Raw genomic sequence first — 22,380 nt, forward strand, 5'->3', positions numbered from 1 at the left:
TTGACTTTCCACAAGAGATGAGAGGTGGAGCGTGCCATCTATCTATATAAGGCCTGAAAGCCATGTCCCTCCTGGATCTGTCACTGTTCCTCCTCTCCTCCCCCCCTCCGAGACCTCCAAAACGTACCCCGCTGCTCTCGTCGTCTCCGATCACTCTCGTTCGAGTGCGCCAACGCTCTCTCGCTCTACTTGCCGCGCCCCCTTGCTGGTGGACTTCCCGCGCCTCGCCCCGGCGTCCTCCCGTTGAGTCCCACAGCTCGGAAGCTGCACCTTTTGTTGACCACCTGAAACTCTTCCTGGGACCCGGCTCAAGATGCCAGAGCCCCCGAAGAAAGGTAGGGGCGCAGAAAGGATGACTGTTTTAGGGACAAAGAAAAGTCAGGGGACGAGTCATGGGGTAGCCGTGTAAGTCTGCTAAGTAGATGAATAAGACAGAGGTGGCACCTTTAAGACTAACTGGTTTATTTGACACGAGCTTTCGCAGACAGTACATGTCAGCTTCGTCAGGGGAATTCAAGGAGCGATATAAATGCATTATTTTGGTTTTGATGATTGCATTCGGAATGCCAAAGCAGCTCGATGCAAATTAAATGTTGCTTCTGCGGTCAGGGACCGCCCTGCAGAAACGGTGGCTCGACGATACAAGTTGTTCCAGTTGTCTCCCAGATGATTAATGACAAAGTCCATATTAAACTAGACACCTTATCTAAAACCATCCCTTCGTCCCGCCCTCACTTTGGAACCATGACATCTGTCATCTGCAATATCATGTCCATCAACATTCCTGTTTAATCCACGCCTGTCTGTCATTATGCGATGATATTACTCCTGCCCTCTCCATTAGCAACTCAGACATGCCCATGAAGAGGACATTCAAAGCTGTTTTTGGGAATCTTGGATACGTCCTCCTCACTGATAGTTGATATGTATATAAACCTGCCATTCTCTCGAGGACCCGTGACTGGTCAGACGACCTTCCATATATTCTTTCCGTCAAAATGATATATGGACATATTTTGCCTTCAAACGATGGTGCCAAAGATTGAGAGGATGCTATGAGCTGACCCAGCTACCAAATATCAGTTCAGATTCTTGTTGAGTGACGAGTGGTCATTTAAGCAGGACTAAAAAGGGATTGCAGAAATGAAGCCTCACTCGATGCTTTACAGTTTTTTCAGGGAAACTGATATTTTATTTCACAGGGGTAGTAGGTTTTTTGTTTCCTTTTTTCATTTTAACTAAAACAAGACTGATAAGTGAGTGTTGTTTGTAATCCTACAACTGGGTGGTATTGGATTGTGTAATATGCCATTACAGGCATTATCATAATTGAGAATTTGGTACAAGAATGTCTTTCGTGTGTGTGGCGCAGTTTCCCTCAGTGTATGCATCCACTGATCCCTTCAGAGACAGCCACTGGGGAGCATTACCCAGAAATAGCTGGACATCCCACAGGAGATACTGTAAATGTGTGCAGAAAAGTATTGTTCTTCAAATGGGTCGGACCACCTGTTGTTTTAGACGCCCACCCCACCCCCAACTTTGGATGCCAAACAGGATGATAGGTCGCCAGAATACCTCTAGGGGCCAAAATTCTTGTCCCTGGAATAGTTTGGAATGAGCTCACTTTTAATCCCCATCCCTTGTTCCCTGCCATCTCACTACACTGACACCCAAGCATTCCCGCCCCGCTCTGACCCAGCCCCCCCCCCACCCCCCACCCCCTCGCAACCCTGCCCCTGACACTCACACACACGCACACACACACACACACCCTCTGGCGAGCCACCAGATCTGACAACCCCACAGCTACTTTATAAATCACTCAAAGGGCAGCCACCCCTTTTGACCCGATGCCCGGACGCCTACCACTCCTGTCCTCACCTCGAGCTCCTTTGTCTTGGGTTTCACTCAAGGAGAAGCCGTCTTGTCCGATTGATACAGTATTTATTGTCAAAGAGTTCAAACACTCTCTCCCTGGGCTCGCTCCTCCATCAGATACAGATCCGTCAGAAATCAAGGAAGGTTGGCGGATGACTCTTATTGAAAAAGAAAAGGGACCTCATCCAATTCCAATGGCGGGATCGATAAGCGATTCGACAAGACGTTTTAATTCACACACTAACCGTCTCTGTTAGGAGAAGCAACGGTGGCAATAGTTGGAGCCTCAGTGAGCCTCTTTCTGTCTGAGCGCCAGCACAGGCAACAGCTGAAAATACCTGCAACCTTGTAAGCTGAACTGGGAGACCTCCGAGGTAAAACAAAACCTTTCTGCACCCTCATTATCTCTGCGGCCATGAGAGCAAGCGTTGTTCTGGGCCGCATGATGTGATCCAGCAGGATTGCGCTGCGATAGCCAGCAACACATTGTTTGCAAGCAAGCGTTGCGGCTAATTTTGGGGGGTGGAATCCTGACAGGGAATCATCAAAAAAATCAGGAATATCCGAAGCTGAGACAGCAATGGGAGAAAGTGGCTCTCAAAATGTGAAACAGCAAATGAGCTGGAGACACAGTTGAGCTCACTGTATCGACTGGCTGCACACAGCTGATTGTCTCCAAGTATCTGATGTCATATCATGGGCTCCCAAGGAGAAGAATGAGATTTTTGGTCCAAGTTAGAACTGAATCCATGCCAGGCAACGGTCACCAACATTCATCGTCATCCATCTCATGCTTGTTATCACTTTGCCGGTGTTTATCTTCACGCAACCTCGACCGCAGAACTGAGCTCCAAAAAAACATGTCGCCTTCCATGGACTTTTTAGTTTATGATGTGTCTTTGCGCAGGACACTAAACACCTAAATCAAGGTTAGGAGACTCATTTTCAATGTGACAACATACCAAAACATTTCCTAATCCGGGCTATAAAAAGCAGAGGAGAGTCCAGATGTAGCTTGATGTATTGGACCATCTCCCATGGTTCTGTGTGCCAATAACACACTTGTACTGTAGAGTTGAAAGGTTGTTTGAGGTTTTAGGTGTCACATCCTGACACCTTTCTGTCACAGTCATGGTTTCATCAGCATGGTTGGACGAGGCGGAGGGCAAACAAGTGGTTTGTCATGGGGCCCTCCGTCCTAATCAGTTAAGACTGTCGGGAGTCAGTTAACAAAATAGGTCAGCGTGTTGCGCATCAAATACTTACAAAGTGTTTTGTAATGGCTCTCTCCTTTCTTTTCTTCCTTTAGATGAGACGGCAAACGGACAGCCAGAAGGTGAGTAACCAATGGCAGGACTTCGCTTGTCAATTCATACCCAACGACGATGATCAGGCAGACTCAGACTTGTCTCTGGTTAGGTAAACACATTTAGCTTGGGACCATATCTCACATTACGGAGCACATGGATGTAGAGTAGTTAATAGCATTGAGGGACTAAGAAGGACGCCTCCATTCATTCATTTTCTACCAATCATCCCATTTAGGGTCGCAGGTGAGCTAGACAAAGTGAACCCTGGGTTGGTCACCGGTAGATTGCAGGGCACATATAGAAAACTAAACAAGCAATTTATCGTGTCGAGGGTATGCAGGGAAAACCCAAGAAACAATGAATGGAATTAACACAGAAAGGTTTTGAACCAACAACCACATCTCGACCCATTTGGCCACTGCTGGCGCAGTATCTGAGCCACTTTCATAAAAAAAAGTACCGTAGATTACGATACAAAGCCTTAATGCTACAGTGGCTTACAACCGTTCCAATGCCTTACACTTGCCTTTGTGTAGACGGACAGAAATAGTCTCGGGTCCTTTCTGACTTTGCAAGAGATGATCAGGCAACATCTCCCAAAGAAGAGCTCATCGACCTTAAGACAGGTTGATTCTCGTAGACAATATGGACGTGCTGTGCTCTGCGGTGACGACCACCGAGCTGTCAGCATCTCTGAAATTCCTCTCGCCCGCCAGATGATCCCTCGCTGTTGTTACAGCTGACGTGCCGGGCCGTTGGGGGTGGTGAGCGGCAAACGGCGAGCTTTTTGCCGCCGCTGGGATTTGACCTTGGAGCCGTAGCATCTTGAGGCTCATGCTGGGAGAAGTTCTCCGAAAGCCTCACTAAAAATATCCCCGGGACTTTTGCAGAATAACTACAGCAGTGGCTCAAATAGGTGACCCAAAGATGACTTCATGAGTAGCAGTGCTAACATTTACAAACTAGTTAAGAATAGTAGTAATCTGTAGTTAACCAGAAACCTAACCACATTTGAACATCATTAATTCAAAACAACACATGTACATTTGTAAGACAGAACTGACATTGTTGGTGTTTGTCATGTGAGAAAGCTCTGTCTCAAATATAAATGTGTGTGTTGCCTGTAAGCAAGTATGCGTTAATGTCTGTATTTTTGTGTGCCAGTGTGTATTTGGTGTACACGAGTGCAAGAGGCACGACACATGCTTTGAAAAGCTTTGTGCTCATCCAAATCCATCCGCCGCTTTGTCACATTATGTTCAGAAAGTGTTGCACCAGACAGTAACGGTGCCTCGCTCCTCCCTGTGATTTCCCTGGAGGTCTCTCCACCCCCAGGTGGGTAACCTTGACTACCCCCATCCTCAATTCTTCCACCCTCCCCTGACAACTCACGTCACGTGTTGGTTTGGGGTGTGCCATCACATGTATTTTCTTTTATTTTAAATCCACTTTGCGAGGCCTGCAGCTTCTTTGTGGAGGAGGTACGATTGTGGTGTTTTGTGGTTCTTACCGTGCTGCGCTCCCTTGCACTTGTCCTTTGGCTTGACGCTTTTCACAGTGAGACGTTATTGAGATGTTGCACTGTATGCTCTGGGCGAGTTCAAAGTAGGAGTGGTAGGTGCGCAAGGTAGGTGTGGTGGGCAGGTCTGAAATGGGAACATAGCATACAGATCAAAATCCAAAGACTAAAGATGCACTAAAACTATTTAATGTAAAACTTGGAAGAATCCGATAAAAGCTGTGGATGCAATTCATATAAAAGGTGAGTCACGAAGTGCTCCAGGAACAGGATTTAAATAGTCATTTCTTTTGTGGTGGAAAGATGCTTTTGTAGCACGCGTTTGGCACTGGCAGATTTGAACGCACAAGACCAGGTTGTCACTTGAGAAACTCGCAGGAATGACCGCAATAAAGATCCACTCGTGATCTCACGCCACCACGCATTTTGGGGATTGGCTCTGGACGGGTGCATGTCCTTTTAATGTCACCCATCTTGCCTGCTCTTGAAGGATTTGCACAGTGTTGCTAGGTGGGTATATTTTGTCAACGGACACCTTTATTGCAGATGACGACGGCTCCGCAGCCACTAGTCCGTCCCCATCAACCCACGCAGGTTGGTACCCAAAAGATGCCCATTATTGATCGTGTCGCACCGACAAAAAGCCGAGCCTAAATACAGATCCTAAGAAGTCAGGCTGTAGAATACGGGATATTACTTTGATAAATATAAGGTCTACGGTTAGCATGTCTTTCTACTGCAATGTACTGTGTGTGTGTGTGTAACATTGAGATGTATGTTAGCGCTCTGACATACATGGCGTAACACTAAGTGTGTGTGACACCCTAGCATCAGCCTTTACTGGACAAATAAAGACAATGATGCAAATCTGGTACTCCACATGTATGATACAGTATGTATGCATACTGTGGATGTTTATGGGTTGCCGTTGAGTCAATTTAACCAAATGTCATCCTTTCCTCTTGGTGTGTCATGTTGGAAGACTGGGAATATAATTCAGCTTCCTAAAACAGACTAAATAAGAATACATGTCAGCGCATCAAACAGCCGATTTTTAATGGTGGGCATCGGGAGTGAGTTGAAATCACCTTCTATATATGAGCCGACCCTGATAATTTTCCGTGATGACTGTGCTTTTTTTCACAGAGGAAGCCAATTCACTCAAGAAACTCTCAATTGAGCTGCCTAGTAAGATGCCTCTGTTCAGTCCCATTACACCGTTTCTGAACAATGCGGTCGCCTTCTCTAAATCACTAAATCAAAAAAATAAAAATAAAAATATCAGAGCGTAGGAAACATGCTGGCAAACATGTTTTTGGTGTGTTTGGACAACGTTTGGTAGTAGAACAGAGAGAAGTGGGGATATCTCTTTGCTAACAAATTAACAGCCCCCTTTTAACTCAAAATTAAACTTTCAATTTTGCCCTTTTAGTAGTTCCCTTCAAATAGCAGAAACAATCCAGTGTCAATAGTCCCTCCCCAAAAAACTAATCGCTTGGCATTTTTTTTTGTGTTGGCGTGTGCTTGCTACAGCGGACTTTACAGTACTATTCGCGCCAATATGCTGTAAATCTCTCTTTGTCTTTATTTAGATGATAGCGTCCCTGTTACCTCCATGGGGAGAAAAGACTCAGGTAATTGAGTGGTAGACGCAGTCACTAAAGAATGTTGACATTGTTACACACACTAGGGAATCGAGAATAGTGTTGCTTTTATTAAGATCTTCCGACATCCGTGTTGGACATCATATGAAGTAAGTTTTGTGTTCCCTCATGTCTACTTCATGCTTTCAATGTCGCTTAAAGTGCTGCTGCTGGTGAAAGTGATGTAACGGGTTCAAGTGTGTGTCGTCCAGTCTGTGTGTGCGTCTGCGTGGTTGGACTGAACAGGGCGAAAGTTGGGTGGTTGTAAAGTGGTTCGGACCGATGGTGACCAAAACGATTGAGCTGCTTTCTCCTTTTTGTAAATGCGTCTGTCCTCAATGTGAACCAGTGTGGTCTTTGGGTGAATCCCAGCCGCCAGAGGAACTGGAAAAGCCCATCGAGACCCCACCGCTGTCCACCCTACTTACAGAAAAACCCGTAAGCGGCATCGTGACAGTCGGTAAGCATAAAATACGAACAAAACTGCTACGACTCAAGGTTCTTATGAGTGCATTGGCTAGCTGAAGAATACAATCGAATTTAACTTCTGCTGGCTTTGAGTCATGATGCTTTCAAACTATCTTACACCGCACCTATGGTCAGGACCCGCAATGGATACCAATTTCTTTTCATATGCATCAGTTGACATTGTGACTTTGGGTCTTGGAGGGGAACCATTTTTGAAAATGGAAACTGCATATCTGAAAAATAGCATTCACAATAATGTCCACCTTTATCATTTTGATTGGACAACTAAGGTGGAGACATCACCTTTGTTGCCAAAGTGGAAGGGAAAGACCTTCTCCGCAAACCCACCATCAAGTGGTTTAAGGGAAAATGGATGGACTTGGCCAGCAAGACAGGGAAGCACCTGCAGCTTAAAGAGACCTTCGATCGCAACACCAAGGTAAGAATTTGCCTCAAGTACCCAACAGATGAAACAAGTACTGCGATCTTAGCCATGTGCGTCTCCTCGGACAGATCCACACATTTGAGATGCAAATCATCAAGGCCAAGGAGAACTACGCGGGCAATTACAGGTGTGAGGTCAGCTACAAGGACAAGTTTGACAGCTGCTCCTTTGACCTGGAGGTGAAAGGTCGGTTTAAGCACCAAGTAGGCGCTCTCGTCAAGACACACAGATGATGAATGAGTTATTGTCAACATTTCCCGCTGTCTTCCAGAAGCCGGGGGATCACAAAGTTTTGATATTCGGTCCGCTTTCAAAAGGAGGTAATGCAAGAAGACACAGTGATATTGTGGAGTGTGTATTCCGTATGCAACACAAAGGTACAATCTTGTCAATGCATACAGTCAGACATGATATGATTGACAGCAGTTATATCATTCCCGGCAACTCAAGCGCCTTTACGCAATTAAAGGCCAACTCTCTCTGATGTATTAAATCACCCTCAAACAATGTGTATGGAAGGCAATACAAAGCATCCCAATGTCATAGCGCCGTCACACTGCGGCAATGTCACCCGGGACGCAAGACTTACACAAACAACCTCTTTTCAAAAGCAAAGACGTAAGACTGAGTTTTGTGTAAGCGGCAATCATTTGTTAGCTCACAGCTAATACACTGATTGAGCGTTGGCTTTGTGCTGCTCTTTTTGCATTGTTTTCTTGAAACTGTGTCATTAAATCCTTATTAATCTCTCCCTGTTAACAACAGCAGTGAAGGCCAAGAAGATGCAGGGGAGCTTGACTTTAGTGCTCTCCTTAAACATAGGTGAGAATCATATGCCCACCCGCCGAGTGGATGTTGCGCTTTCTTCTAGTATTGGTTTCATGTGCTTCTTTTGGCTTCCTTTGAAGAATCCTACATATGATGCCACCCATTGAATGGCCAGCCTATGTCTAGCACGCTTCTCTTGGTTGCTCATAATAACCACAATGATGCCTATTTAACGCAGACACGACAAGATAAATTATACATTTATTTTGGGCTTGTCTCTTCTTCTCCCCTACATATTCAGACATCAAAGGTTAGTAGAGCGAAAACCATAGGTATTAAAAGCATTAGACCTTACTGCGGGTGAGTACTGGAAAGTCCCCAGCATGACGGGGGGGGCTCCACGAACTAGACGAGCAAAGAGTGTTGGCGTATAGTAGCCTGGTAACACTTCATTTGAAAGCAACATTCTGTACGGCTCTCGGTTGCAGTCGCCAACGATGGAAATGGTCTTGGAGTACCATTTCCCATTGCTGAAGATGGGCTAGTGAGCCACAGAGAAATGATGCGGTAAAATAGTGTTATCGCTACATTGTCATTCTATTTCAAGTGGGAAATATAAGGCAAATACAGCCATGTTTATTTCGGCTTTCCACATAATAATAGCCTGAAAATAAACAGAAGGAGTCAAGAATGGAATAACATTTTCTGATGCTATTCACCTTGCTAACGTTCAGACATTTGGAAAAATGTCCTCAAAGACGGAATTGGTTGAATGTTCTAACGCAAACGCCGCTCACGTGCAGGTCAATGAGTATACTAACCAAGATCTCACGAATGTAATCCGACACACACCTCCAAGATTCTAATACTAAAAGCGAGCTTCCCTGACTGGAACAATGGAATGAGAATAAAACAAAGGAATGGGCCAGGTAGAATATAAACCAGGTAATGTTTGTTGCAGGCAAGAATAACGTTTGAAAAAGTGAGCATGGAAATAAAAAGCACAGACAAGAATTGTTAGGCCGCATCAGCTGATTCAAAGAAATATTATGTACTTCAGTTAGGTCCGATTTACCGATGGCCAAAAGTACTCAAGGGTATCAGGATTTGTTTGTACTATGCTTGGTCATGGTAAGCAAAAAGCAACAAGCTTGTCATCGACATGTCGAGGTGGATATCCTCTAATTTGGTTTTAGACTTTTTGCAGCAAAAACTCCTCTCCAAGACTGAGATAAACTCAGGTAGATATTGCATGAGGCCCATCCCTTTGTGTGACATGGCCTGAGGAAATGAAGGAGACTGTAACGCACAGAATTTCACGTTACAGTTCAAGTTCCTCAAGACGTGTTACAAACTGCATCCAATAATGCCGATCCTCACGCAATATCCTACACCCCCAGGGAGCATAAACAGCAGGACGACACTCCCGAGGTGGACGTGTGGGAGATTCTGAAGAACGCCCGTCCGGATCAATATGAGAAGATCGCTTTCATGTATGGCATCACAGATCTGAGAGGTCTGTTGCGCAGAATGAAGAAGATTCCCAAAGAGGAGAAAAAGAGCGAAGGTAAAGAAGAGTTAGTCGGACATTGTAATTACAGAGGGGACAACGCTAACTCAAATGTGACACTTTGCAGCCTTTGCAAAAAAATTGGAACCTGCATATCAAGTGGATAAAGGAGGCAAAATCCGCCTTGTGGTCGATCTGACTGACCCCACGGTCGATCTGAAGTGGTACAAAAATGGACACGAGATCCGCCCCAGTCCCAAGTATGTGACGATGTGGCCTATTGTGTAGCCTAAATGTTGTCTGCCCTAAACACAAATGAAGAGCATTTCTTATGATGCCATTCATTTGTGGAAATCTGTCCTCCGTTATCAGTTGTCTTACCAGTGTCTTCTCGACTTCAATGTGGCTCTTGTAGTTTCCATGACTGCAGAGCCACATTTGAGTGATAATATCACACGTACTGTTGTGTTTAATTGCTTTTTGTATACCTCTGTACAGGAAAGGGTGGTACGTCCCACACAGGTCTTTAACTGAGTGTGGCTTTGGCAGAGTCTAGATATGGAAGTTTTGAAAACTGTATTTCAAGTTCTAATGGACTACATTTCAGGATGGTGAAGAGTAATGAATCCCTTTGGAGAAAAGATAAGATGCTAGACTTGCAAAGAAACCTAATTTGAAGTCAATGTCAAAGCCATGCCAAGCTAAAGCCATTTGGGAGGCTATTGCTGTGTTCTGGTGTCATCACCAGCACTTCCTGTCGTTCTCCTGGTTGACTACCAGCCCCAGGCATGATGTCTCTCTATGTTTATGTCTGTCTGTCATGTCATGATGCGCCTTCCTGTCTGCCATAATCAATTCCTGCACACTCTGTGTGCTCTGGCCCTGTTCTGGTTCCGCTGCTGACCTTAAGTCAAAGGAAGTAAGTCGATTCGTCTGTCCAGCTATACCGCCTTCATGTTCAGTGTTGTGGAGTTAGCTCTTGCCCGACCTGATGTGCACGATGCATGCTAAAAAAAAATATATTAATCAGTTCCATATTTTTACAAAGAGTAAAAGTTGATCAAGCAAGTTTTTCAGTCGAGCTAACTAATGGATCACGTTTAGGTACATTTTTGAGCACAAGGGCACACAAAGGATCCTGGTCATCAACAACTGTGCTCTGAATGACGACGCAGCGTATTCTGTGGCAGCAGGAGACGAAAAGTGCTCCACAGAGCTGTTTGTCAAAGGTATCGCAAGAAAAAATTTAGTCTAGAACCTTGGTGGACTTTCCTGATTTGTTTCTTCAGCGTTATCGCCATTTCTCAATTGCAGAATTGCCAGTCAAGATTGTTAAAGGCATTGAGCCTGTGACGACCACAGTGAATGAGAGGATTGAGCTGGAATGTGAGGTGACAGAGGAAGGCGCCCCGGTCAAATGGTAAGAAGATGGTGTAAAACCATGACAAGATCTGCATATTTTTTTTCCAGAACCACATTCAAATGCTCATTCTCCTCTCAGGATGAAGAATGGTGTTGAGATTCCAACAGGGGTTCGATCCAGATATCGTGTCAAGTGCGAGGGAACCAAACACTACCTGGTGATCGACGATGCATCCCTGGAAGATACTGGGACTTACTCCATCATGGCTTCTGGCGGCTCATCAGAAGCTCGCGTACAGGTTGACTGTATGTAAACACTAAATGCCTAATTCGCTTGCTATTATCGTAGAACAGCTTTGTTCAGCTGTGAGATGAACTCAACTCTGGTCAATAGTGAAACCACTGAAGATCCATCAAGATCTGCAGGATACAAAAGTGAAGCTGGGCAAGCCTCTCAAACTACAGTGTGAGATCTCTCCTGGAAACGTCCCAGGCCGATGGTACAGGAATGGACAGCTGATCCAGGAAAACGACCGCATCACCATAGTACACAAAAATAGGTATGACCTTATTCTTGGATCAAAAAAATATAAATAAATGGACATAGGTGTTAAATGTGGAATAACATCAAGGTGTTTTTCACAGGGTTCACGAGCTTTCCATTGAAACAAGCACCCTTCACGATTCTGGAGATTACACTTTTGTACCTGAAGGGTACTCACACAGTCTATCTGCCAAGGTTAATGTCATAGGTATGTTCCAATAAGGCTCAATGACTTGAGATCACACGCATAAAAATATTCAAGAATTTCTGTAAAGCGCTTTGTTCCAGCTGCCGCTATTGTGAAAGCGCTGTATGAATAAAGAAGTATTGTATTAATATACAATTTTCTTCAGACCCTCCAAAGGTGCACCTGGAAGGTTTGAACTTCGTGGACAACACTGTGACAGTTGTAGCAGGAAACAAAATGCGCTTGGAGATCCCCATCAGTGGAGAACCAGCCCCCAAGGTGGTGTGGATGAAAGGTGAAAGGGTTAGTATCTTAACTCTTGTCTGGAGCCTAGTTAGATGGTACTTCACAAGTCCTGGAATCATTGGCGACCCACATCTCTCTGTCTCAGGTTATTCTGGAGTCTGGCAATCGTGTTCGATCAGAAACATATGTTGACCAGACAAGCCTGACAATTGACATCACGGAGCGCGAGGACACAGGCAACTATAAATTAGTCCTTCAAAATGAGGCCGGTGAGGCCTCAGCTAGCATCAAGTTGAAGGTTGTAGGTAAGACCTGGCCAAATGAAAAAAAATAATAATAATAAAGTATCGCATGCCTTTAATCTCTAAAACTTCAAATCACTTCCTCTTTTGGCAGACATCCCTGATTCTCCTGATGCTCCTATGGTCCCTGTTATTGGAGGCGATTGGTGCTCTATGACGTGGGAGGCACCCAAATACGATGGGGGTTCACCAATCTTAGGTAAATGTCAGAACACCTACCTCACAGATTAACTCTGCGACAAAAAAGTAAGTATGTTTGTCTTCCCCAGGCTACTACATTGAGAGGAAAAAGAAGCAGAGCTCAAGATGGATGAGAATTAACTTTGACCTGATCAAAGAGACAACATACGAGCCCAAGAAGATGATTGAAGGCGTGCCATATGAAGTGCGGATATTTGCGGTCAATGCTATTGGCGTGTCCAAGCCCAGTGACCCATCCAAAGCCTTTACCCCCCTCGGTGAGTCCGAAAAAAATATCCCTATTATGTCACCCAGGACAATGGTTCAGATTTCCATTTGCACTGTGAATGGAGTGCCTGTTTTGAACACAATGTCATCAGCATGTCATGTGTTTTTAAGGCCGTTATTTTTTTTTGATCAGAGTTCAGGTTGGATATAAGTGAGTGATGTGCCCTTGGAACCCGAGGCACACAGCTGTTGCCTCCGGTTTCACCACCATCCAAAGCATTTAACTAAGATTTCCATTGGCCACGCAAGAGCTTTAGAGGATATTAAAAATGTCTTTATAATGATTGCCAAACCATCTGCGGATTATAGGTTTAGGAGATTAGGTCCATGAGAGAGTTCAGTAGGAGCAAAATGATTCCGAATAAAGAATGGACAGAGACCAGAGGTTGGCAGACAGTGAGGCGCCTTGCTCATGTGCTTGTGTGTTGATCTTGTTTGTGTACACCGACACAAAAAAAAAAACCACACAAGTCTGATGAGAGATATTTGCATCGTCCAAGCGGTGACCAGTGAGCCTACCATGCTGGTGGTGGATGACGTGACGGACACATCAGTGACCGTCAAGTGGCGTCCTCCAGAAACCATCGGAGCTGCTGGCCTCGACGGGTATTTAGTGGAGTACTGCATTGAAGGATGTAAGAAAGCCCACTCACGCACCTTAAAAGAGGCACTCACTCGACTATCCTTGATAGAATTTGAGAAAAAAAAGGTAAAAAAATCCAAATGTGTCTTTATTGACAGCTGATGAATGGATACCAGCCAACACTGAGCTGATAGACAAGACCAGATACACGATCACAGGCCTGAAACCAGATACCAAAGTCTTCATTCGAGTCAAGGCTGTCAATGCTGCGGGAGCCAGCGCACCACGGACCACTCAGCATGCAGTTCTTGTAAAGGAGGTTATTGGTAAGAAAAAAAAATGCTGAAAAAAAGGAGATGAAAGTTCCTCTCTGAAAGATAGTTTATGTCTTCAATTTTGTGCATCTATCTCAAGAACCACCCAAGATCCGTGTCCCCCGACACCTGAAGCAGACTTACACTCGAAGAGTCGGTGAAACCGTCAATCTTGTCGTGCCATTCATGGTAAGCCACTGTCAAAGTCCAGTCCTTTTTCTGTTTTTTAGCATCTTTGAACATAATTCTCCACATACCCCTGCGACAATGTCCATATAGGGCAAACCTAGACCGAAAGTCTCTTGGCTGAAGGACGGCCAACCCATAGATCCTGCGCACGTAAGCATCAGGAACACGGACTGCGACAGCATCATCTTTATTCGTAAAGCAGAACGCAGTCACTCCGGGAAGTATCAAATGAAGGTGCAAGTAGAAAACCATGTGGACTCAGCTGAGATGGACATACAGATCATAGGTAAGGATAGAATAGAATAGAATAGAATAGAAATCCCTTTATTGTCATTGTACTCAAGTGTGCAACGAGATTAGAGATACAAAGCACCTCAAGAACATTTTCACGGCCAAGCTTTTGGCTCATTTATCCATTTCCATGCTGCTAGACCTACCTGAGCCGCCCCAGATGGTGCTAATCGAGGACGTCTGGGGAGAAAATGTATCGCTGTCCTGGACTGCTCCAAGAGATAACGGAAATGCTACAATAACTGGCTACACCATTCAAAAGGCAGACAAGAAGACAATGGTAAAGAATGAATTTGGAGAAACCTCCCAAGTCCAATTGTTTGTTCAACACATTCACACATTTTCATGTGCTGAACATAGGAATGGTTCACGTGCATTGAGCACTATCATCGCACCTCCATTGCCATCACCGAACTAGTGGTCGGCAACGAGTATTACTTCAGGGTCTATTCTGAGAACATGTGTGGACTTAGCGAGTCGGCCACCCAGACCAAGAAAAGCGCCCTGATCGTCAAAGAAGGTACAAGTTAAGACTTTTCTCTGATAAGGACTGGTTAGTTAGATGACCTTGGAAGAAGAAATGTTTTTTGTAGGAACAATTTGTCTCGCCCACCTGATACCACTCGGTGTCATGAACAACCCCATTCTTTTACGCTTCTCCTCGCAGACATGAAGTATAAAATCTTTGAGTTCAATGACCACGACTTCAACGAGGCCCCCAAGTTCACACAACCACTCATCAACACATTTGGCATTGCTGGCTACAACACCACTCTCAACTGCAGCGTGCGTGCCAACCCCAAGGTAGGAATTGACCAAGTTGGAACCCTACCGAAGAGTGAGTCTGGTCATCCTAAATCTGTGTTTGTGTTTGGCGCAGCCCAAAGTGACCTGGATGAAGAACAAGATCATCATTGGCGATGACCCTCGCTACCGCATGTTTAGCAACCAGGGAGTGTGCACGCTGGAGATTAGGAAACCCAGCCCTTACGATGGCGGCATGTACACCTGCAGGGCCATCAACGACTTGGGGGAAGCCCAAGTGGAGTGTAAACTGGAGGTCAAAGGTAAGTGAGGACACAGAGCAGACTGCAGTGGTTGCCTCTTTTGATTAAAATAAACGTTTATAAAACTAGCCAATGATCAAAAAAAAAAAAAAAAAAAAAGATACGACATGCTTTCATTGGTTGGCAACGACTGCTTCTTTGCAAATGGACGTTTACATACACAGTAAGTACTTGGTTAACCTCAAGCTAACTTCATTGATGTACATGTTCCAAGAGCTAAAGGTCTTTTTTCTGATTTTTTAACATGTTGTGCCTACATTACCATTTTCAAGGAGCTAATGTTATTACGGTAAGGGTGCGCTAACGACACCAGCAGGTAGCATACACGATTAAATGTCATTTCATGTGTCAAATTTCACCTTTAAAAGTTCCATCCTCATTTCTTTGACTTTATGGTGTTTTTTTTTATCCACAGTGATGGCACTTTCACTTGTTAACTCCTCATATAAAAAGAACTCAGTAATCAATCAGCGGTACACCCCCTGGTGCACACATATAACCCCATGTAAACATTTTTGTTAACCCATATTCTCTTCTCTCTCCCCCCAGTCCAAACTCAAGAATTATGAATGTTTGTTCTCACATAAGGTAAGCTTTCATATGGATTTGGCATATGAAGCTTATGTCATTCATTATGCATCCCGCCGTCAGCCTGCTTCTTAACTTTGAGTTGCTGGTTGGGACTATGGCAGCGAATCCCCTTGCAGGAAGTCCCCCTCTCTTGGAAAGAACATCAGCCATTTTAACGTAACGGGATTTGCATGAAGCCTCATAGCTGAACTCCTTTACAAGTCTGTTTTTTTTTTTTTTTTCGTTGCCATATTGTGACTCTTGAATGTTGTGTACAGACGACACGAGGTGAGTAAATTGCTTGCTAAATTGTACGGAAACAACAGTTGACAACAGTTGTTTTTTTCCTCATGGCTGCCCATCAACAGAATTTTGACAGCACCGAAAACAAACAAAACAATTACTCTTTGGTGAATAACAAAATATTTTGTTCAAGTCTTTTCTATGCTGGATCATTGTGTTTTTGGCAAAAAGCGGCTGTATGTGCGAAGTCTCAGCTTGTGTCCCAATTCAGATCTACTTTGTTTGGAATCTTTTAAATTGGTGTAAAACAAGCCATTGAAACTAACAATAATAATTAAAAAAAAGTAATACTTCAACAGCTTACTTTTGATGGAATCTTGCATTGTAGATGTGCTGCACGCTGCACAGAGTAAACAAAAAGAGAGTTATATGCCGTTAACAGAAAAAAAAAATCTTTCGTAACACTTACGTGGCATCAAATGTGTTTTATCTTCTTTCCTGTCATTACAAGCAGAAAAATAAGTTAAACACAACATAAAACGTCGTAAAATAAAGTAAAACTACTCACCCTTTGCCCCAGCATTTTTCCCCCAAGAGCCCGCCGTCAATTTGAGATTACGGTGTCGGATGGTGGCGGTGAACTTAATTCCACTTGCTTCACAACAAGCAGCAATCTGTCAGATAGTAACGATTCTTCAAAAATTGGACTTCAAGCTGCTTACTCCCACCCCTAGTTGAGGTTTTCTGTCAACTTAAACATAAAAAAAGAGATTTACACATGTATTTAAAACAACCCCCACAACCTCCGGTATCTTAACCCATTACATCATAGTAATTGCCATAGACGGGCTAATAAAATTAGCAGATATGTCAGAACACTCTAACCTACGGATATTCCAATATAAAAGTGGACCAAAAACTGCAAACAGGTTATATCAAAAGTAGGAAGGGAAATGTTTTTAGCCTCATTGGAGAACAAATAATATTACTTAGGCTTATTGGTCAAACTTTCAGGGCTGACAATATACAAAAACAAAGCAGAACTGAAATGAAACAAACTACACCTTCCTTAAGCCACAACTAGTTTGGTCTGTCCGTGACGACCTGCTAACGAGTGTCGCCTCTTGTAACCATAGGAGGGTTCACCTTCTACGAACTCATGCAACGCGGAGTGCCCCTCCACCTGATTGACAAGTACATGACGGAGACGAAGGTTGTCGAACAAGACAAGTAGAGACTTGTTGAGCTTTAGCTGCAAAACGTGCTGCCACAAGTGACGCCCCTCTTCATCACCTACACCCATCCACTACGGGAGGCCAGCCACCTGGAGGCGGATGCGGGGATGGAGGGGTGAAAGTGGGGATGAGGGCGCACTGGTCTTTGTGTGGCATGCTGTGTCACCCTCTTGTTTTTTATTTGTACGTCTCAGTCAGTTCGGATGCATGTCAGCAGCTCTTTTGTTTTGCTTACGTGTGAAAACAACATTAAGAATAGCACACAACATGTTCTTTTTTTTTTTTTTGGTGGGGGTGGAGGTACTCTGTAAGGGAGGGCATGTATAAACAAATGTTTTGTCTTTGTATGACGTCTGTGAGGAAAACTGATGGATAAATGAACGTGTCGATGAGTCATCTTAACGAGAGGGAAAAGTGGATGAAAAAAATGTGGTTTATTCTGCATGTAATCTTGTCATTTTTTGGATTCCTATTGGTGACTTGGACAAGAATCGAAGCTCGGTCACCATGCGCATGCCTTTGTAATTATGGCTCATGGATTACAATAAATGGCAATTTTAACTATGGCGCTGTTTCTGGATATCTGAAGAGCTATTATGATTATTCGATTATTAATTTAAATCTGATTATCATGGAATGTTTGGCTGTACACCAAAACCAATAATCTAAAAGTCATTCTTTTTCCAGACACTCTACTTTATATAATTGTGAACCACGAGAGCATTAATCAGGCGGAACATTACAAAGGCCCTTTAAACGTAAAATGATGAGCAGAGTTTGGTCAAATGATGTTCGCAAACTGCTCGGTCGCAAAATGGACACTCGCTGAGATGGAAAAACAGCGTGGATTTTGCTTAATTCTACAAACGCAATTTTAACGTAAGTACCATATTTTGACTAGTGGGCTTGTATAAAACATGTAAAGAAAAACTTTAAATAAAAACTGCAGCTTGTAAAACCTCAAAAACAAACCTTTGGTGTGCCACTAAAATTAAATGAGCCTGCATTAGTTATAAGAATAAAGGAACACAAAATTGTTGGTTAATAATTTAAGATTAGAATTCAGATACTAGAGGTAATTTTACCTAACTAACTAAATAAAGTAGATCATTTAAGGATACGGGTGAATAATGATCCCATTGGATGGATGGATGGATGGATGTTATTTGTAAAGGTCTACTCTCGTTACTGGCAGCATTAAAAAAAACATTAAAGGGTGTCAGGTGTTGCGGAAGTGTCTCCTGTTTCCGGTAACGTACTTCCGGTCCATACTCAACCCAGTCCGAAACGTCATCGTCCGCTCTCGCTTAGTTCCGCCTTGCAAATGGCCTAAGCACATTCGCCTCCCTCTACAGGCCAAATGCGCTGCTATGATTTGGGCTTGGCCGAGAGAAGGTAGCCGAATCTGAGCCTCTTTCCCCGGGAGCCTGCTGGAATTTGTCACGGTCTATTTCGAGCAGAAACGATGGGCCATTTTGTGTGGCCGGAGCCGCTGTCAAGCGCGCAACTCAAGCGGCTGGAGGAGCACAAGTACAGCGCCTCTGGTCGCTCCCTGCTGGAGCCGCCGTGCCAGATCTACTGGAACTGGCTCGTCCAGCAAATTCCTACGTGGGTCGCCCCGAATACACTCACGATCGTCGGCTTGCTTGTCAACATCGTCTCTACGCTCCTGCTCGTGTTTTTTTGCCCCACGGCCACGGAGGAGGTGAGTTGAGGCGACCTTGGACAAAGTTTTCTCCACTGACACTCGCTCGCGAAATCAGCTTCGCGCATTGAGCTATTTAATTTCCATTTGACCATTTACAAAGTATGCTCGAATTAACTCGTTTATATAAGTTATTAACAGTGGAAAATTAGATATTTTCGGAATTCGGCGTGAAAATGAGAATTCAAATTCGCCACTACTTGTGTGATTTAATGGTTGCGACGTGTAAACAAGTGTCAAACGAGCCTTGAGTGCTTCATTTGTTTAATCTTTCGGTATTTGGATCTAAGACAATTCAATCTATTTGTGTCGATCGATCGATGATCGAGATCCGTCATGAGTGTGTGGTACATTCTTGCAAAGCGGACGTGCGGGTTTCCGCCAATCCTCGCTCATGTCACCCCGGCTTGCAGGCATCAAAACCCCGCCAAGGCGCAGCGCAACGCCGCTCCTGTTGGGTCGTTGTTGAGCCCAACAAGCAAAGACTTTTTAGCCTCAAGGTAGCCGAGTCGCTAAATGTCGCCTGTCACCTCATCTGACGTCATCACATCTAATCTGGCAGCAACTTCACTCTTGGATAAACAACACGCGCTGGTCCAGTCCAGCCTGCTTGTTGTGTTAATCACGATTCTTGCTTACAACTCACTCAAAGTCCACATTTTATCTGCTTGCACGCCTATCTGCATTGATTATTCACCCATTAAAGTACACACACTATAGTGTATGATGTTGTCACAATATACTTTGAAGGTTTTTTTTTTCAATTTACACTAACTGTCTTTAAAGTTTGTGCTAAACAATTGTATTACTCTGGCAGTTTATCCTTTCAATTTAGTTTGGCGACTTTCCTTTTGTTAAGAAGGTGTGGCTTGAGTCAATTATGGGAAGTTGCTTAATAAATCATGCAGTTTTACAGAGCTTTCCTTACTTTTGCCATGAATAATATTTGAATTGGGGCTTGTTGTCAGTGAGCTTCTGCACTCAACAATGCATCATTCTGCTTCTTTAAAAGTCAAATCTCACCTTCAGGCTCCAGCGTGGGCTTTCATCTTGAGTGCTCTGGGCCTGTTTGTGTACCAATCTCTGGACGCCATCGATGGCAAGCAGGCTCGCAGGACTAACAGCAGCTCGGCCCTCGGCGAGCTCTTTGACCACGGCTGTGACGCCGTCTCTACAGGTGCTCCATAATCCACTCTTGAGGTCTTCCACACACTTGTTAACTGAGGTGTCACGTCGTCTCGCTGCAGTGTTCGTCGCCGTGGGAACGTGTATCTCCTGCGGCATCGGTCGATACCCCCACTGGATATTCTTCTGCGGCTTCATTGGGATGTTCATGTTCTTCTGCGCCCATTGGCAGACCTATGTGTCCGGAACTCTCCGCTTTGGCCTGTGAGTTCGCCGCTTTGAGCGCACCCTGACCCACACTGGTCTGCCTCAACCGACGATTTCTCTCCCGGGCAGGGTCGATGTCACCGAGGTGCAGTTTGCCATTATCACCATGTACCTGATGTCCGCCTTCGGGGGGGTGAGCCTCTGGCAAACCACGGTAACTAAACCGCCTTGTTCAGTTTTGGTTCTACCAAGCAGCTGTAGAAAGATGTCATCCGTTGTTGTTGTCTGTGTCAACTTAAATATCGCCAGCATCAAGGTCGTCTTCAATCTGTGTGTTGTTTCAAAGTTACCCCTCATTGGACTGAAGCTGTACACCTTTCCCATCATGGGCATCATCGGCGGGGCCTTCTACTCCTGCCACAACTACTTCCACGTCATTCTCAATGGCGGCGTGGGTAAAAACGGCTCCACTGTGGCGGTAAGTTGTGCTGAATGGCCTTAGAAGTTGTCGTGCTGCACAAATAAACAAACATAGGTGTTGCGCAGGACACCAGCGTGCTGAGTCCCGGTTTACACATCGGCCTCATCCTCACGCTGGCCTTCATCATCTTCAAGAAGTCGTCCAGTCAGCTGTTTGAGCACCACCCCTGCCTCTACCTGCTCGCCTTTGGCATGGTCATCGCCAAAATCTCCAACAAGCTTGTGGTGAGTTCTTCTCGAAATTCCTTATTTCTTCATTGACGCTCTTTTTGTCAGCTGGAGAATTTTGGCACGATTGTTAACACAGTTTTCTGTGAAGTGTCAAATTTTGAACCCCCCCGACCCTCCTTGCAAAAAGGTAGCGCACATGACAAAGAGTGAGCTTCACCTCCCAGACACGGCCTTCATCGGTCCGGGCCTCCTCTTCCTCAACCAATACTTCAACAGCTTCGTCGACGAGTACATTGTCCTCTGGATCGCCATGGTCAGTTCCTGTTAATGCACTTTACAATCAGTGAAAACGGAGCATTATCAAAGCTTCAGCGTGAACTAGTTCTGCATAAACGTAGCAGAGTACTGGAACATTTCAAAGGTGGAAATGCATTCCGAAGTTTTTAGGTCAAATTCAAGACGCGGTTTGCGAGAACCGACTTGTTCTACCGCGTGTCAAATAAAAATTATTTGGCGTTTAGGTGCTCTCCCTGGTGGACTTGGCGCGCTACTGCACGGGTGTGTGCCATCAGATTGCCGGCCACTTGCGCATCTGCGTCTTCAGGATCACGGTACCTGGCCCCGCCCACCGCGACTGACAGCTTGCCCGGCGGGAGAAGGCGGGAGGAGAGGCGGACCTCTCCCCGCTCCTGAAAGCAGACGACGAGGACGAGATACGACCCTACACCTCAAGCCTTGACCAAGTGACCACCTCTGCCTAAAAAAAAGAGACTTGCCAAAAGTAATGCTCCAAAATAAATAATCAAAAAACTCGTATTATATACCAAAGTTTTTTTTAAACCATTTTACCTACAATTGTTTGTCCAAAAATCAACATTACTTTTATTTTTTTCCAAATTAGTCCTCTAAAATGTGACTAAACGCGATCAATCAGGGATTCAATGAGGACAAAAATGTAATTTCCAATGAGGTGTTTTGGTCAGCAGGCTATGTGAAGCGTTACTTTTCATCTCATCGCCTTTTGTTCTGCTTTCTGACTTCTCCCTTAAGGGCTAATAATGAATGTTGTAATTGTATACAATTTAGCTGACGTCGCCTTAATTCATTTTGTTGTAATGAAAAAAAAAAAATGTGACTATTGCAAACCAAACCAACTTTCTACGTGTTTTCCACTGAGAAATGCAATACAGAAGCTTTCCTCTTACCAACCGTTTTTCTCAGATTGATAGATTTCGCCTCCAGCTAATCTGATACGCTTATTATTCAGGTTGACGGGGATGAAAGGGATTTCTTCTGTAGTACCATTTTACTATTTTTAGGTTCCGGTTCCAGGTTTGCACTCTGGAAAGTAACATTGGACTTTCTGTTTCTATGGAAAACTATGTATTGAAATGAACAACCATGACTTTTCACTGTTCACTAATAGAACTGTACCGCAAATTTTTACTAACAAATGTGTGAGTGGGAGGGAGGAAGAGTTTGTAATAAAGAAAATATTTTTCATGCATTTATCTTGTCGTGGTGTTTTGGAAAACAGCAGACAGAGA

General features: G+C 44.4%; 2 protein-coding genes across 10 annotated transcripts; both read left to right on the plus strand.

Moving 5' to 3' along the window:
- The first annotated feature begins 91 nt into the window (after nucleotides 1-91).
- On the plus strand, nucleotides 92-17,711 carry mybpc1 (myosin binding protein C1). Of its 9 annotated transcripts, XM_088288447.1 has the most exons (31): nucleotides 92-335; nucleotides 3,191-3,217; nucleotides 4,455-4,526; nucleotides 5,857-5,898; nucleotides 6,303-6,344; nucleotides 6,703-6,813; nucleotides 7,112-7,260; nucleotides 7,335-7,452; nucleotides 7,538-7,586; nucleotides 8,032-8,088; nucleotides 9,435-9,601; nucleotides 9,672-9,804; nucleotides 10,649-10,773; nucleotides 10,859-10,964; nucleotides 11,046-11,212; nucleotides 11,301-11,466; nucleotides 11,552-11,658; nucleotides 11,804-11,940; nucleotides 12,029-12,188; nucleotides 12,280-12,384; nucleotides 12,455-12,643; nucleotides 13,154-13,288; nucleotides 13,395-13,562; nucleotides 13,651-13,739; nucleotides 13,830-14,025; nucleotides 14,171-14,310; nucleotides 14,391-14,550; nucleotides 14,698-14,834; nucleotides 14,911-15,097; nucleotides 15,647-15,685; nucleotides 17,047-17,711. In XM_088288447.1, the coding sequence occupies exons 1-30, from the start codon at nucleotides 314-316 to the stop codon at nucleotides 15,664-15,666; spliced, it is 3,483 nt and encodes a 1,160-aa protein (XP_088144573.1). In that variant the 5' UTR covers nucleotides 92-313; the 3' UTR covers nucleotides 15,667-15,685; nucleotides 17,047-17,711. The 9 variants fall into 9 exon arrangements, with proteins under 9 accessions (XP_088144573.1, XP_088144567.1, XP_088144568.1 ...); XM_088288441.1 differs by lacking the exon at nucleotides 15,647-15,685; XM_088288442.1 differs by lacking the exon at nucleotides 15,647-15,685 and having other exon boundaries at nucleotides 7,541-7,586.
- A 682-nt stretch (nucleotides 17,712-18,393) lies between these two features.
- Nucleotides 18,394-22,340, plus strand: chpt1 (choline phosphotransferase 1). Its single transcript, XM_088288453.1, has 8 exons — nucleotides 18,394-18,850; nucleotides 19,880-20,027; nucleotides 20,098-20,239; nucleotides 20,312-20,396; nucleotides 20,529-20,660; nucleotides 20,729-20,887; nucleotides 21,021-21,146; nucleotides 21,355-22,340. The coding sequence occupies exons 1-8, from the start codon at nucleotides 18,611-18,613 to the stop codon at nucleotides 21,469-21,471; spliced, it is 1,149 nt and encodes a 382-aa protein (XP_088144579.1). The 5' UTR covers nucleotides 18,394-18,610; the 3' UTR covers nucleotides 21,472-22,340.
- Nucleotides 22,341-22,380: the final 40 nt, after the last annotated feature.

This window comes from Idiotropiscis lumnitzeri, chromosome 2 (assembly GCF_059441095.1).
Source record: "Idiotropiscis lumnitzeri isolate Australia: NSW breed Sydney's pygmy pipehorse chromosome 2, RoL_Ilum_1.0, whole genome shotgun sequence".
NCBI lineage: Eukaryota > Metazoa > Chordata > Actinopteri > Syngnathiformes > Syngnathidae > Idiotropiscis > Idiotropiscis lumnitzeri.